Source organism: Ixodes scapularis, unplaced genomic scaffold (assembly GCF_016920785.2).
Source record: "Ixodes scapularis isolate PalLabHiFi unplaced genomic scaffold, ASM1692078v2 PGA_scaffold5__190_contigs__length_132052651, whole genome shotgun sequence".
NCBI lineage: Eukaryota > Metazoa > Arthropoda > Arachnida > Ixodida > Ixodidae > Ixodes > Ixodes scapularis.
In genome coordinates, this window is record NW_024609880.1 from 53,178,224 (window position 1) to 53,192,700 (window position 14,477).

At 46.3% G+C, this 14,477-nt stretch overlaps 1 protein-coding gene across 1 annotated transcript in view; it reads right to left on the reverse strand.

Annotated features, from left to right (window-relative positions):
- Positions 1–14,477, reverse strand: part of LOC8053899 (nostrin) — a 35,810-nt gene that overhangs the window by 8,894 nt on the left and 12,439 nt on the right. Inside the window, exons 5-8 of the mRNA XM_029974768.4 lie at positions 13,155–13,413; positions 5,889–6,113; positions 4,704–4,823; positions 2,254–2,451 (exon numbers count right to left, since the gene is read on the reverse strand). Coding sequence (XP_029830628.1) covers positions 2,254–2,451; positions 4,704–4,823; positions 5,889–6,113; positions 13,155–13,413 — 802 coding nt within the window. The remainder of the gene's footprint in view (positions 1–2,253; positions 2,452–4,703; positions 4,824–5,888; positions 6,114–13,154; positions 13,414–14,477) is intronic.

A 14,477-nucleotide genomic window follows, 5' to 3' on the forward strand; every position in this document is an offset into this window, starting at 1 on the left:
TCCATTTCAGCATTCTCTCTTCCAAAAGTGGAATGAGGGGACGGGTTTTTTGGGAGGAGCTTCTACATTTCTTACGTTGCGACAGACTTGCCGGTTAACAGACACTTGTCGCGAGGCAAGAACGTGAATTACTACTACGTACAAAGAGAGATCATCGAGCGAGTGTTGGGGAGCAAAAAAGTGTGGAACGCCCGTCGCATGCTTCGTCCATGTTTCCTTTCTGCATAAAGTCTTTTCTTGTGCAGAACTCGACAAGCATCAACAAAACTGAATCGCCATACTTGCTTTTATTTCTTGAACTTCATGAGAAAGGCAATATTGAGGCTGATAATGATCTTGAAACGGTTAATACTGGCGTGTACCGATTCCAGCATGTCATCTTTTTTAAAGTCGTGTATAACCTCTCGTGGGAAATGCACCGAAGAATCAGCCCAAATAATTATGGGACAATAATAGGGTAGCAATTCGCACTAAAACATTCTTTAACCATCGAAAAACGAGTACATGCAAAACAAACTTTGGCTACACGAAGCATGTTTATACAGCAGCAGCCACATTTGTAACGAACAAATACAGTCAAACACCGCTACAACGAACGCTTCTACTACGAAATAGCCTGTACAACGGGCTAGTTCGTTGCTTATTTGCTTTATTAAGGTCATTAAAGTGCGCGACGGATATAAGAAAGTGACGTGTATAAAGAAAAATGATTGCGGTCCCACACGCTTCGTTATACAGGCGCTTGACTGTATAACAATTGTGTCGGTGAAACATGTCAAATTCAGTTGCAACAGGCTCGCTCGACATACAAAAAAAAAAGAACGAAGATGACGTGATTTTAAGCTCTGTTTAAGGGGGAACACTGGTCTTGGAGCTTTTTTTCTTATTTTATGACCAAACTCAATGAAACTGCGCAAGCTTGTTCAGCTTTTTGTGCTGATTTCATATATCTGGTAATTTCTTCATTCAGTAGAATTGTCCTGAAGATAATTAAAACTTGCCTGCCTTTGTTTGGAGGAATGATAGGGAAAAAACTGCTCAACAAAATATCCTTTTTAACACATGACCAGATACTATGAAGTGCAAAGAATACAATGTTGGAAGTACTTTTAAGATAAACCCATTATTAGTGATTTTACAACATATTGAAGTTCAGTGCTCAATGCATGGCTAACAAGTAATAAAACAAAAGATGAAATAAAAATTTTTCTAGACTTATATTAAAAAATCTGCTCTCAACATTGTATGCTTCACGCATTTAGCAGCACATTTCAAGAAAGGTTATATTTCTGACTGCTGTGGATGCCGAGATATCCCTCCTGCAAATTTTCAACGAGTCCAAAAATTGTGTTATGTGAAAACAATGTTTTAGAGTCAACTTTAATGCACATTCAGCTCGCATAGACATTATAAATTGATTTATAGCTTGAATATTCATCCACGAAATTAGAAGCTTGGTAGATTCAGAAGAACAACAGCCATCACTGTTTTCAAAAGAATGCAGTTTTAGGAAGTTTTTGGCTCCAAAGACCCATGTCCCCCCTTAAAATCGCGTCATTTTGGGATATTCAAGCGCAGATGCGCAGATTTTGGTGTGCCAGTTAGTGTATTACTATGCTAGATAAAAAAGACTAACAGAGTCCAATTGCGCTGTTATCTGCGCGCAAATAAAAAAAATTGGGAAAACCGTGTCAGACTGGCTGGTCTCTTTGGCGAAAAGTGAATCCGGTGGCTGTACCTTTTTTACTATACAAAGTTTGTACTGGTGTAGGTCTTTAGCGACCATGAGTGGATGTCTAAATAATAAATAAAAACATGCTCTCCTGCCGCAATACATGCAGTAGTTGAGGGTAGTACTGCCGGCTGACTCAACTGCTATTTAAGTAACGGAAAAGATATGTCAGTTGATCATTTATCGAAGTAAAACAACAGAGAGCTCTAGGCTGATTTTGGAGTAGCCATAACTATTCTAAGAACACAAACCACTTCACAACGGCAGCCACGAGTGAGAGTTTGATGTTCCGTACAGCCCGCCGATACAGCCCAAAGATGGAGAATGGCAACCTCCCGTTTTGTCGTCTGCTAGCTGAGTCGGGCACATGCCCTCTCTCTCGTTTTACCCCACCGATCCCCCTGAATTTCCCGGATGTATGAAGAGGGCGTTGCTGTCAAACAAAATGGTGCCGCCCAGAGAGCGCTAAATGGAATGGTCTATAGGTATATACCGATAACACAGAACTCTATAGGGCGCACCTGCTGGAGCTTCTCCTCGACACGCAGCTGCGCATCCTCGTCTCCGAAGCGGGGCGCCTCCCGGAAGGCCTGAGCGAGGGACTCGACCCCCTGCTTGCCCCTCCGCTCCGTGTCCAGATCCTTCTGGAGCAGCTCCAGCAAGCGCTCCAGGGCCTCACGCCGACGCTGGGGCTTCATCGGGCTCGCCAGGTCCTCCGCCTGCAAGCAACGTGCAGGGTGTACCTCGGCCGACGAGACGGAGGTTTGCACGGGAGAGAATGGCACAGTAATCGGCAAAGGGGTGCGGAAGGAAGAGAGCGCGTACGAACCACGAGCGAGAACCGACGTGTGACTGGTGCCTTTGAGTGTGGGAAAGGGTTAAGACGACACTTTGTTGAGCTCCGCCTTTCGGGCAGTCGTTGCCCAAGTTGCGCTTTACCGAGAGGAGGGCCCGCATTATGCTCCCTTTCACCTACGACGGACCGAGGTGGACGTCGGGCGTCGTTGAAGCAATCTAGCATCGTGCGAATGTTGAATGGCCTTTGGGAAGAGTGCAGTGATGCCCGAATTGTGTAGTAGTCGCACAGTATGTTTGCAGTGTTGGACTAGCTGGAGTGGCCACGAGCCGTGCCGGCGAGTTCAACAATTGTAAGGTGGAACAGAGTATAGTAGGACCTAGCACAGTGGAAGAAAGCAAGGAGTGTTGGCCCAATTGACCAGTTGCTGAACTCCCGTGCTTTGAACAAGGCGGTAAGTTGGGCTAGTTGGTTTAACATCGTCAAACGTGAAAACAGCGCAAAATATTGAACAAAGGACAAGTGAAAGGAGTGCGCGGACAAAGCGCTGACTGTCAACTAAAGTTTAATTTTCAGGCGAACCAGAAAAATAAACACAGAGCATAGGAAAGAACCAATAAAGACACAAAAAATTTACAACCCAACGGACAAGATTTCTACCACGTCATCACCCTCACACATGCCTGCCATTCTCCCTGATAAAAAGGACCTCATCATCCCCCAAGTGCACCGACGGTGCGCTCACACATTGCCCTTCCCCTTTAGATAAAATGAAAAATGCCTCGTCAATCTCCCTGGCGGTCTTACTTTTATTGCGCGCCAAGATCGTCAAGTCATGAAAAACTTAGCGGTACATTGCAGTAGGTGCGGCTGCGTACCTGTTTTTCATGACTTGACGATCTTGGCGCGCAATAAAAGTAAGACCGCCAGGGAGATTGACGAGGCATTTTTCATTTTATCTAAAGGGGAAGGGCAATGTGTGAGCGCACCGTCGGTGCACTTGGGGGATGATGAGGTCCTTTTTATCAGGGAGAATGGCAGGCATGTGTGAGGGTGATGACGTGGTAGAAATCTTGTCCGTTGGGTTGTAAATTTTTTGTGTCTTTATTGGTTCTTTCCTATGCTCTGTGTTTATTTTTCTGGTTTGCCTGAAAATTAAACTTTAGTTGACAGTCAGCGCTTTGTCCGTGCACTCCTTTCACTTGTCCTTTGTTCAATTTTTTGCGCTGTTTTCACGTTTGACCACGTTTCCCGTGCTTTGAACAGACTGCATGTGTTTGCACGAATCACATGTTGACAAAATGTTTCGAAGCGCACCACACAATGCTCCCTCGCCTCGGTCGTGCATTCATTCTCAGTGTAGTCGCAAGAAAAAAAACGAAAGGACGAGGTGACGTTTCAAAAAGCAGCGCCTTTGAAAGGAAGAGCCGATACTAAACCTTCCTTGTGGGACATTTACATGAAACAATCTTAGATCTATTACGAGTTCTTGAATGCATGCATGGAAAATGTGTGCCCTTAGAAATATGCATTTTTCATCTTATTGACTTTTACATTTCTCCTTTGCATAATGGTTTCTGTCTGTAAACTACTATTTTAGTTATAAACTCTGATATGTGCAAGAAATGTTCTAGATCACGTCCGTTCTAATACACCGGTGCCAAGGTTGTTTTCTTATGCATGTTGCCACAGTCCCAAAAGGGACACCAGTTCCAGCTACCAGTGGTTAGAATAGGCACCTTTTTCAAAAACACAAAGATGGAGGTTATGCCCGCAAACACGAGCACACAATTCTTCTGGCAAACTCGTGAATTGTACATGATTCACAGCTTACCTGAATAACATATAAAACGACATAAATAAGAAATATGCGCCGAATAATTTCCAGTTGTTTGAAATAAAATCAATGGCCCCAATTATAAAAACTTCCCGGTTATTAGAAGCACGACCTCTAACCAATTGCTGACTGGAAGCTTTAAGGCATATGTAACCAGTTCACGTATGAAGATTTTAAATCGGCTGTTTTTCCACTCTCATGGCCCTGCTCTCTGTGGCCAACACATTAACCAGGATTAGTCTCGGTCAGTGTTAACCGAAAACACTACGTGGTCGCGTCGCATTGTTTTTCAAGGGGCCACAAAGTTTTAATTGAACTAAACCCCTCTTCTTACTTACATAGAAGTCGGGCAACAACTGCTCAGGCACGTTGGGTGCCGTACCTCGAAGGCGCACGGCTTCGAGAATGTCCTCCCCAACATCCACGCACGCCGCTTGCTCTTGAACACGCTCGGCACACTGCACAAGTTGGCGGCAGAAAAACACTTTTGCAATCATGTGCACGCAAACCCCACGTTCATCGGCGGTACAGCGTTCGGTGCACGCTCCACTGACAAAATGTTCAGAGCGCAGTCGAGAGGAAGGCATTGGGGAACGGCCTTTTCGGTTTACGGACACATCCCACTGCCGCCGGAGATCGGGGTCATGTGGAAAGCGATGGAGCTTGAAGACATTGCAGCCGCACTTGCCAGATTCCGTGCAAGCTACATAGGTCCGCAAACAGTATTCGACGCTTTCTTTCATTACTCATGCACCCTATAACCGAGCAATAGCGTCTTGATGACCGAGGGACTGTCGCCATCTGAGCCCGCGGCTCTAATTTTGGGAGTTTAAAACAAACAAGAAAGTGCGAAGGGCAATGCATATACCGAACACCGGCGAAGCCTTTCATCCGGGACTTTTACTCTTTCAAACACACCAGCAAGGGGGAAAGCGCTGGTAGCTCTTTCCCCTCTTCTCTTTCGCTCTCAAAATGGCACTCCCCACAATAAAATGGTTTATAGGTAAAGGTACATTGCGCGATACTGAGCACAAACACGACATTAGCACCTTTCTGCATTTTACTTCAAAAGGGGTTTTGGCGGGCACTAAATCAGTACTTTTTCCGCACTAGTAGTTTGGATAACAGGCTTTTGATTCTAAAAGAAAAAAAAAATGGCGATTGGTTGTTAACTTAAGAGTGCCACGATGCGTACCATCCCATTTCCTCTCCAAATTCTCAGCAGAAGCTCTAATTGAAGTTTTGGTAGTTTCCGCCGTTAGGTTTCATTAGTTGTACTTTGCAAATAATCATAATGTTTCAATAAAGAAAAAACTGGGAAACGCATTCATGGTAAAAAATAATTGAATGCATAGAACTCTATTTTTTAGACAAATATTTGGGTTGTTTTTAGCGAGCAAGGTAAAAACATTGCAAATATAGGCCACTTCCCACATAAAGTGTTACGACCAGGGACTTTTTGTGCCAGCTTGTGAAAGTCATTCCCATAGTTGGGCATTAACACAATGCGGTCGCACAGGTACCTGCGTTGCCTGGGGACCCAAGGTGGCGATCTCCTGCGCGTATCGCTTGAGCGCTGCTCCGAGTGCCTCTAGGCGCTCTTCCTCCAGGGCCTGCAGCCATCCACCGGTCTGGTAGAGCAGAGTTTCCCATTCCTGCCGCGCATGCTCTGCCGCCACGCACGCCCCGTAGTAGTCTGCCTCCGCCTTGGTCAGGGCTGCCTCCGCCTTGCGTCGTTTGCTTTCCAGCTGAAAAATAGCAAGGCCCATATGTTCAGCCGCTTAAAAGCTTGGTAGGAACATCTAAATATTTCACAACGCGAGTGTGGGTGTCAAAATGCTGTCACCGGAAATACGTGGGAGAAGTCCGTATTGTGTTACGATGCCTCATGTCCACACTGCAATGAAACACTGAAGGCGTGCAGGTAAACACCTCTCTATACTCCGCGACAACTTTTCTTGGCAATGCAGTGGAAAGTACAGGCCCGCGTCCCCTCTCCCATTTTGAGTGTATGCAGGCTCTCCTCCTCTCCCCGGAAATGGGGGAGGAGGAGAGCCTGCGTAAACTCAAAATGGGCTAGGGGACGCGGGCCTGTACCTTCCACTGCATTGCCAAGAAAAGTTGTCGCGGAGTATAGCTACTTAAATTTTTTTTTTTTTTATATGTAAACCTTATGTGACCACGACAATTAACATGCCAGTGTGTGACAGAAGGGCCTGCCTTGCTGATTTACTTATTAATAAAAGAAAAATGTGCCAGATACTGTAAATGACTTAATTTTTGGGAATCGCCTATACACAAACTCATGTTTACAAACAAACCGGAGCGCCCCTAGCGGACGTCACCGGTGCCGCGCATGGGCGATGGGAGTGTTGGCAAGAAGCTCTCCGTCGCCCATAAACAAACCATTGGAATGGGATGTTATCGGCGTCTGTGCGAGTCCTACGCTCTTTTTTGAGTTGGAATTGTTCATTCTACGTCTTCCTGGCAATGTCTGACTACTTGAGCGGCATCAGCGAAATTAACGAGGCTCCTTACGCCACAAAACTCGGCGTGAAGAATGTAACGTGCGGCGATTCATTCCACGTGGACGTCGCAGAATGGACGCTAAAGCCCGATTTCCATGGTGACGTTTTGCTCGGCTTTTTAGTCCTCACGTCGCTCGGGCTGCAAAGGCCTGAACCGTAGCCGAGATGTCGACGCCAATACTGAAAATCGCAATCAGAATCGGACCGAGTGAATCAGGCATAACAAGTCGGTGATGGCCACTGGTAACAATTATCAACATTTCCTTATATATCTACTGTTTGCACCGAGCCTACCTACCCGAAGCAGCCTTCAATCTTAAACGTATTTTGAGGTCTGCGCTTGTTATCGCAATTACCGAGTCAACGTTTGGTCTACAGGCCGCTGTCGTTTGAACGAGCAGACGACAGCTCGAACGATGAGGCGGTCGTTTGAACAAGGTGACGCACTGAACGTAGCCCGCAGGTGGTCCGTGCAACTTGACGGTTTTCCCGCATTCATGTTGGAACAAAACAAATAAATCTGACGACTACAAGTATCCGTGAATTCAATCCATAGTGCTTCCCGCCCAAGCAATCGTGGTCTGACGGCATCTGTTTTTCCTTTTTCACGGCCCCTATTCACGTTTTCGGACGAACCGAGCAGGCAGAAAACACATGAAAACTGACCTTCAAACCTTTTACAACTCTTTTGGTACAGCCCCAGTCACGGCATTTTGACGAGAAGGCAGGTTTTTGTGCGGTTTCTTCCAAAGTAACACAGGAATGCAAGTGCCCCATGATGGCTTCTGCCCACAGCCCCAGACCGGAAGTGCACCCGACACGCCACCACCGCGCCGTGACGTAGCAGAGACGAGTTTGTGTATAATTTGCAAAAATAGGTCCCGCGGACAATGTAGGTAAAATCTAAACACATTAAAATTTATATTAAGATCCCACCGCGTCGCGAAAATTACAACCTGTGGATTATTCCAAAACTTCTACTTTAACTTAAATCGCGAAATATTCAGCCCGCGAAAAATGTTTCATATGAGGATGCTTTATCCCCGACATTTTATGACAGTTACATTTTTATTACTTCTCTTTAATTTCCTCTGGTTGAACAGTCTTCCACACGGGAGCACCCAGGCATTATTTTGCTATTTACTGTTCATGTGAGACTACCATAAAATCCCCCGAGATGTCCCACCCCCGAAGGTAACCCACCCCTATTTTTGGCTTGATTTGCTATTTTCTTTTAAAACCGAAAGATAGCCCACTCCTAGTAATCGTAGTGTTCGGATCAATGATGACTTTGGTGTAAATGCAGCTACCGTGTTTACACGATTGTAGGTCGACTTGATTGTAAGTCAACCCCACCACATCGCACATCAAAAAAAAAAAATTTTTTTTTTTTTTTTTTTTTTTTTAGATGAGCATTTTATTGCAAACACGTGAGAACGGCAAACTATCTGTTTCGGAAGCCGAGCCTCAAACACGCGATCGATGCCTTCTGGCGTGCTTTGGCTGCGCATGCACGTGCGAGGTGCATGAGATGGCCAGGCGTTATCGGAACTAGGAAGTTCACGCTGGAGGCGGGACAACTGAAGCTGCTCACTTTCGTTCTCTCTCCATCCGCGTCTAGACTACGACTCGTCCGCACTGGTGATGTCAGTCCCGTTGTCACCACTGCTACGTTCTCGAAGCACCTCGTCGGCGTCGTCCAATGAAATCTCGCACTTTGCAAATGACAGGATCAACCGCATCTTCCGCGCTCCTTGGCGATCGCGTCGGACGTCACGGGTAGCGACCGATTGCGCACGTTTGCGGCGTACGTTGCAAGCCTGACCTCCAACTCCGGAAGGTATCCGCACATATCCAGACTTTGGCCTGCGGAAGCTTCTTCGTTTGCCGTCACACTTTAAGATTCCGCGCCACCGCAGACTCCACTGGAGCATCACCCACTCCAACGGGTCGAACTTGCATCCAACAGCGCAGTTGGTTGCTTCTGAGTGAATGGCCATAAACGAGCTCCGGAGACCTAAACTGTCCGGATCACGCGTTTCAATACAAATGTACATAGTTAGCGCAGTTAGCGCACCAGCATGATCTCGCACTCGATCAAACGATGTGCGACCATGAATTGTGTGAAAAACTGCGCAGAGAGGTTGCGGCGCCGCGGGGTGAGCGAGCCAAGCGAGGCGTGAGGCTGTTCCAGCGGCCTCCGGAGTGGCTCTTACGAGAAGTGCCGTAACCCCCCAGGAGTCGAGCACTCCGTGCCCTGTTCACCGCCGTGCATTCGGGTTAAGTTGCGAATTGCTACCAATAATACTCGTTTGAGCAAATAAAAAATAATCAATTTGTAAAATGAGTGCACAAAACAGTGTAATGCTAGGGGTACAGCCGGCTGAACTTGTAACAAGCCGAGGTGTCCATGATATCGCGATTGTTTCGTTTTTGCCGGCGGTGAAATGTTTTGGTTCGATTATAAGTCGACCCCCCCACTTCAGATTTTCAAAAGTTGAAAAAAGGGTCGACCTACATTCGTGTAAATACGGTAGTTAGTAATGGCGGGATATAAGCAAACATTTCTGACTGGGAAGTGCCACTATCTTCGTTTCCTTGCCCCTCGACGCGATAACAAGTTTGACAGAGACAGACGATTTATAAACAGCCTTTTTTCAACTTTTCTTGACTGCACACCGAAAGTTAGCCCACTCCTAATTTTCTCACGATTTTGGATGGGCCATCTCTCGGGATTTTACGGTAGTGGTTTTGGCCAAATATTTTCTAATCAACTATTGAATAGTTTCTCCAAGCCTTTCCCTACTGTTGCACCACGCCTAAACAAAAACCCAGTCGAACTCGTGAAAGTTGTTCCCAAGCTTCCAGTTGTCCATTTATAAGCTAACTTTAATCCAAGTATATTTATGCACTGTGACCTCAAAAACTTTTGATGCCATCGGATGGCAAGTAAACAACGAATTTGACATAAAATGAAACATATAGAAATGCCCAGCTATACCCAATTGAGTGGATTTACAAACCTTGCTATGTGCAAACATTCTTTCTTCAATCTCAAATTTGGAAGAAAAAAAAAGTGTGAATGATGAGCACAGGTTGTCAGGGCACCTCTGCCCAACACATACTCTTGCATAACAACCACAGTTTAATTTTGAAAATTTTTGTGCAATGTAGATATTAACATCCATAAACTTTTTATTTCTTTGTACATACACCAGGCTTGCACCATCCCACTTTGAAAGTGTGCTTTTCTCCCAAGCACCCAATTGCGACATTCATACTCTTCCAAGTGTCGATTGCAGCAAGTTACTCTGTTGAGTGCGCTTCTTACAGAGCAACATTCCACATTGGAGAAGCAACATCCGCGGAGCTTGCTCCCGCAGCTGTTGCTTCTCTGCAAGTGTTGTTTCTCTGCAGTCCATCGGTGCCCAGCAAGAAACACGCTCAACGGACTACCCTGCTGCTGTCAAAACTTTGAAAAATACAAACGTCTCAGTTAATTTTGAAGCATTTATCTCAGTTAATTTTGAAGCATTTATCGAACACAAACGTGGCTAGTAAAGCAAGACTACCTTGAACATGATTGTAAACCTGAGACTGGGGCAGAAAAGAGAACACAACAGAAGGTAGAAAAAGAGGAGGCAACGTCTCAATTGAGACGTTGCCTCCTCTTTTTCTACCTTCTGTTGTGTTCCCTTTTCTGCCCCAGTCTCAGGTTTACAATCATGTTTAACTTACACCAGCTCGCCTGCACTCTGACTATTTTTTCATTAAGACTACCTTATTTATTTAAACATAGAAGCTATTTGGTTAGGTATTCCTTTTGGTGCTATCCTTAAAGGGGCCCTGCAACAACGTTTTGACTGGTTTTTAATTTGCCCCAAAGCTGAGCGCACTGAACGTAATAACTTAATGAAACTTTTCTTTTCTCAAATTTCGCTTTATTTTAAAAGTTATAGGCAAATTAGATTTACAAAAATAAGCAAAAAATGATGTGCTTCATGACGTCGTAGGTCCTGGCTTGAGTGGCCGTGAACTAGAGGAGGGGTAGTGAGCTCATTGAGCGCTCACGGCTGTCTCACTTCGTGTCGACGGCTCGAGAGGGCGCCACTAAAGCATGAGTTGGATAGGAGCTAAGCGGGCGGCCGGGGCGGCTCGCATTGCATTTGCTGCGCGATTAAGGACTATTTCGGCATAACACTTCATTGGCCACAAACAACAGCAAACACGGGGTAAAGATCAGTTCAGAACGGGAGCTACTTCGGGCTGCCTTACCGCCAAATGGCCAAATCGCCAGCAGGGCCCGCGCAGAAGGCCTTCGGAACGCTCGGAACCGGTCGGATTCTCGAGCCGGTATACGACCGCAGCACCGCCGCATACACCCGGGACCTTTCTACGCTCGCCGTTCGTCGGCGCCTCATCCCACTAGCCCCTTCTAGTATGCGCCATTTTTTCTGCCGCTTGGTGGCGGGTATGTCGACAGGTCATTTCTTGTTTCCGTACTTTATAAAATGCATTTGTTTCTTTTCCGAACTAAAATACTGAACAAAAACTACTTTCATACATAATTGAAACGGTTCGCGACACTTATATTTTGTATCTCGACTAAAAAAAAAAAAAAGCTTTTAGCTGCTCTAATTAGTAGTAAGGCCAGAACCTAAGACATCACATATCGCTCGCTTTCGGCAATGCGGGTCGCCCTCGTAGGTGAAGGAGGTTTCCGCGTCGTCCGGTTAAAATACGACTTACTGATATTTAGTTACTCTCTCCCAGAGCCATATATTGGGAGAGTTTGGCCAGTGGGTGTGGCGACGAAGGCGCCGGAGGGGAGAAAAGTAAATGAAAGGTAGGAGAGCGCCGAAGGAGCGAGAGAGAAAGAGGGGAGCAGAGAAGAGACGACCGCCATTTTTTCGCAACGCTGTCGGAGCCTAGTCGGAGAACAGCACTGCTGAGGCTACGCGTCGTCTGCTGTGGGCCGACTTCTTTTTCGCCTGAATGAAGGTTTGTGGCTAATACGTCGAGAACACTTAATTTATTAGCTTTTCAACCCACCGAGGAATAACAGTAAATCATTTTCTTGCCAGAGCCAGCGATATAAAAGGAAATAATCGAGATTTAGATACCGATCCCATGCATTCTGCCCGGAGAATGAACGAAAATGGCGGCCCTCCCCACTCAGCTGGGAGCAGCCGGGAGTTCACGCACATGCGCTCATTCCTCTCGCTCTGCGCCGCGTGCTGATTGGCTCACTCGGGAGGAGAGCGTTACGGCGGCGAGATCATAGACTGACCAAACTCTCCCCATATACGGCTCTACTTTCTCCGCGCCCGCTGGCTTGCCTGAACCCCAAGAGACGTGGAAAACACAAAAAGGATAGACGCTTAAGTATGATTGCAGGGCCCCTTAAAATTGGGGGTCAAACTATAATCATATTCAAGGAAAAATGACCTCCAATAGTGATCAAAATTACTGAGCCCCAAAAAAAAACATTTGCCGTTTCTCCAGCACGCCGGTTCAAAGCTTGATGAGGATGCACCGGTTTGAAGTAAAGCGTGACACATGAGTGTTGGTGCAAAGCGGCGAAGCCTGCCACAATAAATTTGGGACTATGGAATTGCAAATCACTTATAACAATACCAGACATAAGGAAGTACTTCTTACAATGATCAGTTTCTAGAGTTTCTAAACTATAAACGGTCAGTTTCTAGTCCAGTTACAACGATAATTGGTTAGAACGATTGAATTTTCAGGTTTTCTCATTATCGTTATAAGTGGATTGCTCAGTGGATTATTCCCCATTTATGGATGTTCGAAAAACTCGGTTGCTTAAAACGACCGAAGTGTGCGGCAAATCGAATTGAATAGCAAACACTATTCGTGAATTATTTGAAGTTTTGAATACTCGCACACCTCTACCGATGGACCAACATGACGACAGGACAACATACCGATATGTGAACAGGACAATATGTCAACAAACCAATACCCTGGATTACCGTTTTCACGGGCTCAACGTTCTGAAAAATGCAAATTCTGGGAATACTTCGTGGGCACAAAATAGCGCAACTTACAGCGATGTGCTGCTCTGCTCGTTCGTTACCATGAGCCGATATACCAGCGAGATTCATTTTCACAATATTTTTCAAGTCATGAAATTCGCGACAGAAAGTCGTCTACAGTATGTCCACATGCCGACATCCCGAGAGAAGGCGCTAATGATCCAACAGCGTTTCAATTATCCAAACTTCCTCCGGGAATCACCTTGGCGAGATCCCTGTCGGTAAGCAGGCGCCCCCTACTGGACCCCTTGGGGTCCAGTGCCAGGTCCTGGGCCTGCTCGTTGTGCCGGGCGCAGGCATGGGCACACCGCTTGGCCCGCTCCTGCGCCGCTCGGTGCTCCCGCAGCTGCCGCAGCCGCCGCTCCACCCCGGACTCGAGGGCCTTGCGCCGACTGCTCTGGGCCTCCCACGAGCTGCGCAGGGGGCAGGCCACCGCCTCGGACAGGCCCCGGGACAGCGCCCTGCGGGGGACGACGGACCCTTTGCAAAAGTGCACGCCATCTAGTAGCATGCTGCATCTGTTATGCGAGTCCACCCGCCATTTTTTGCAAGGAGAAACACAAACGAATTAGACGTTCGTGTTTAGACTGCAGTGCGACACCTGTCTGCCGTTGAGGTATGGTGACACTGGTTTATGCTGCAGATGAGAAATTCAACCAGTGGAGTACCATTGCTAGCCCAGGGTCTTTAAGGGGGTACTCCGCAGGTTTGTTTTATTGTCTTCGATTTGCTTGAAATTTTGCTAAACTCACTAACAAACGTCGCTAAAGTAATATCCCGACTATTAGGTCAAAATATTGTTTTCTCCCGAAGTTATTGAGTTTACAGTTTCGGTCCTCACAGTGTTTTTCAAAATGGAAGTCACTGCTGGCAACAACGAAAAGGGGACATCAGTGGAGGCAGGGGTTCACTCTCTGGACTGTAAAAATTGTTCCCAACTGATTCGAAGCAGTTTCATAGTGTCAAATGAATGCTTTGGAAGCTCGCTCCAGTACCCGGGCTTGCTCCAGCACGGAACAAATCATTGGCATATTCTATTTTTTACTTAAAAGGTTAAAACAGCGCAAAAGACAACGGACAGGGTAAAGAAGGACGCAGACAGAGCGCTGACTCGCAACTATATTTTTATTGGACTCAACGGTGCAATATATATGCACAATTGAGAACAAAACGAAGAAAATCAGCCTGAAAAACACCCAAAAGCAAAAGCACAAAAACGAAGCATCACGTCAAAAAAGATAAACCAAGCTAATCAAGTGGCCAGAAAATCAATCTCCTTCCTAGATAATGCAACAGAAGGCCTGCTGACACACATGACACCCAATCTGTCTATTTCCAGATCCTCCAAAATTTCACGTGTCAGCTGGTCCCGGTGGCGTTTTAAGACCTCGCACTGTTGGAATTGAGGCTGGCATCTGCAGTCACGGCAATGTGTGCCGAGGTGACCGGAAACCGTCCAAGAGACGTTGTAAGCATGTTCCCTTAGCCTGTCGACAGGCTAAGGGAACATGCTTACAATGTCTCT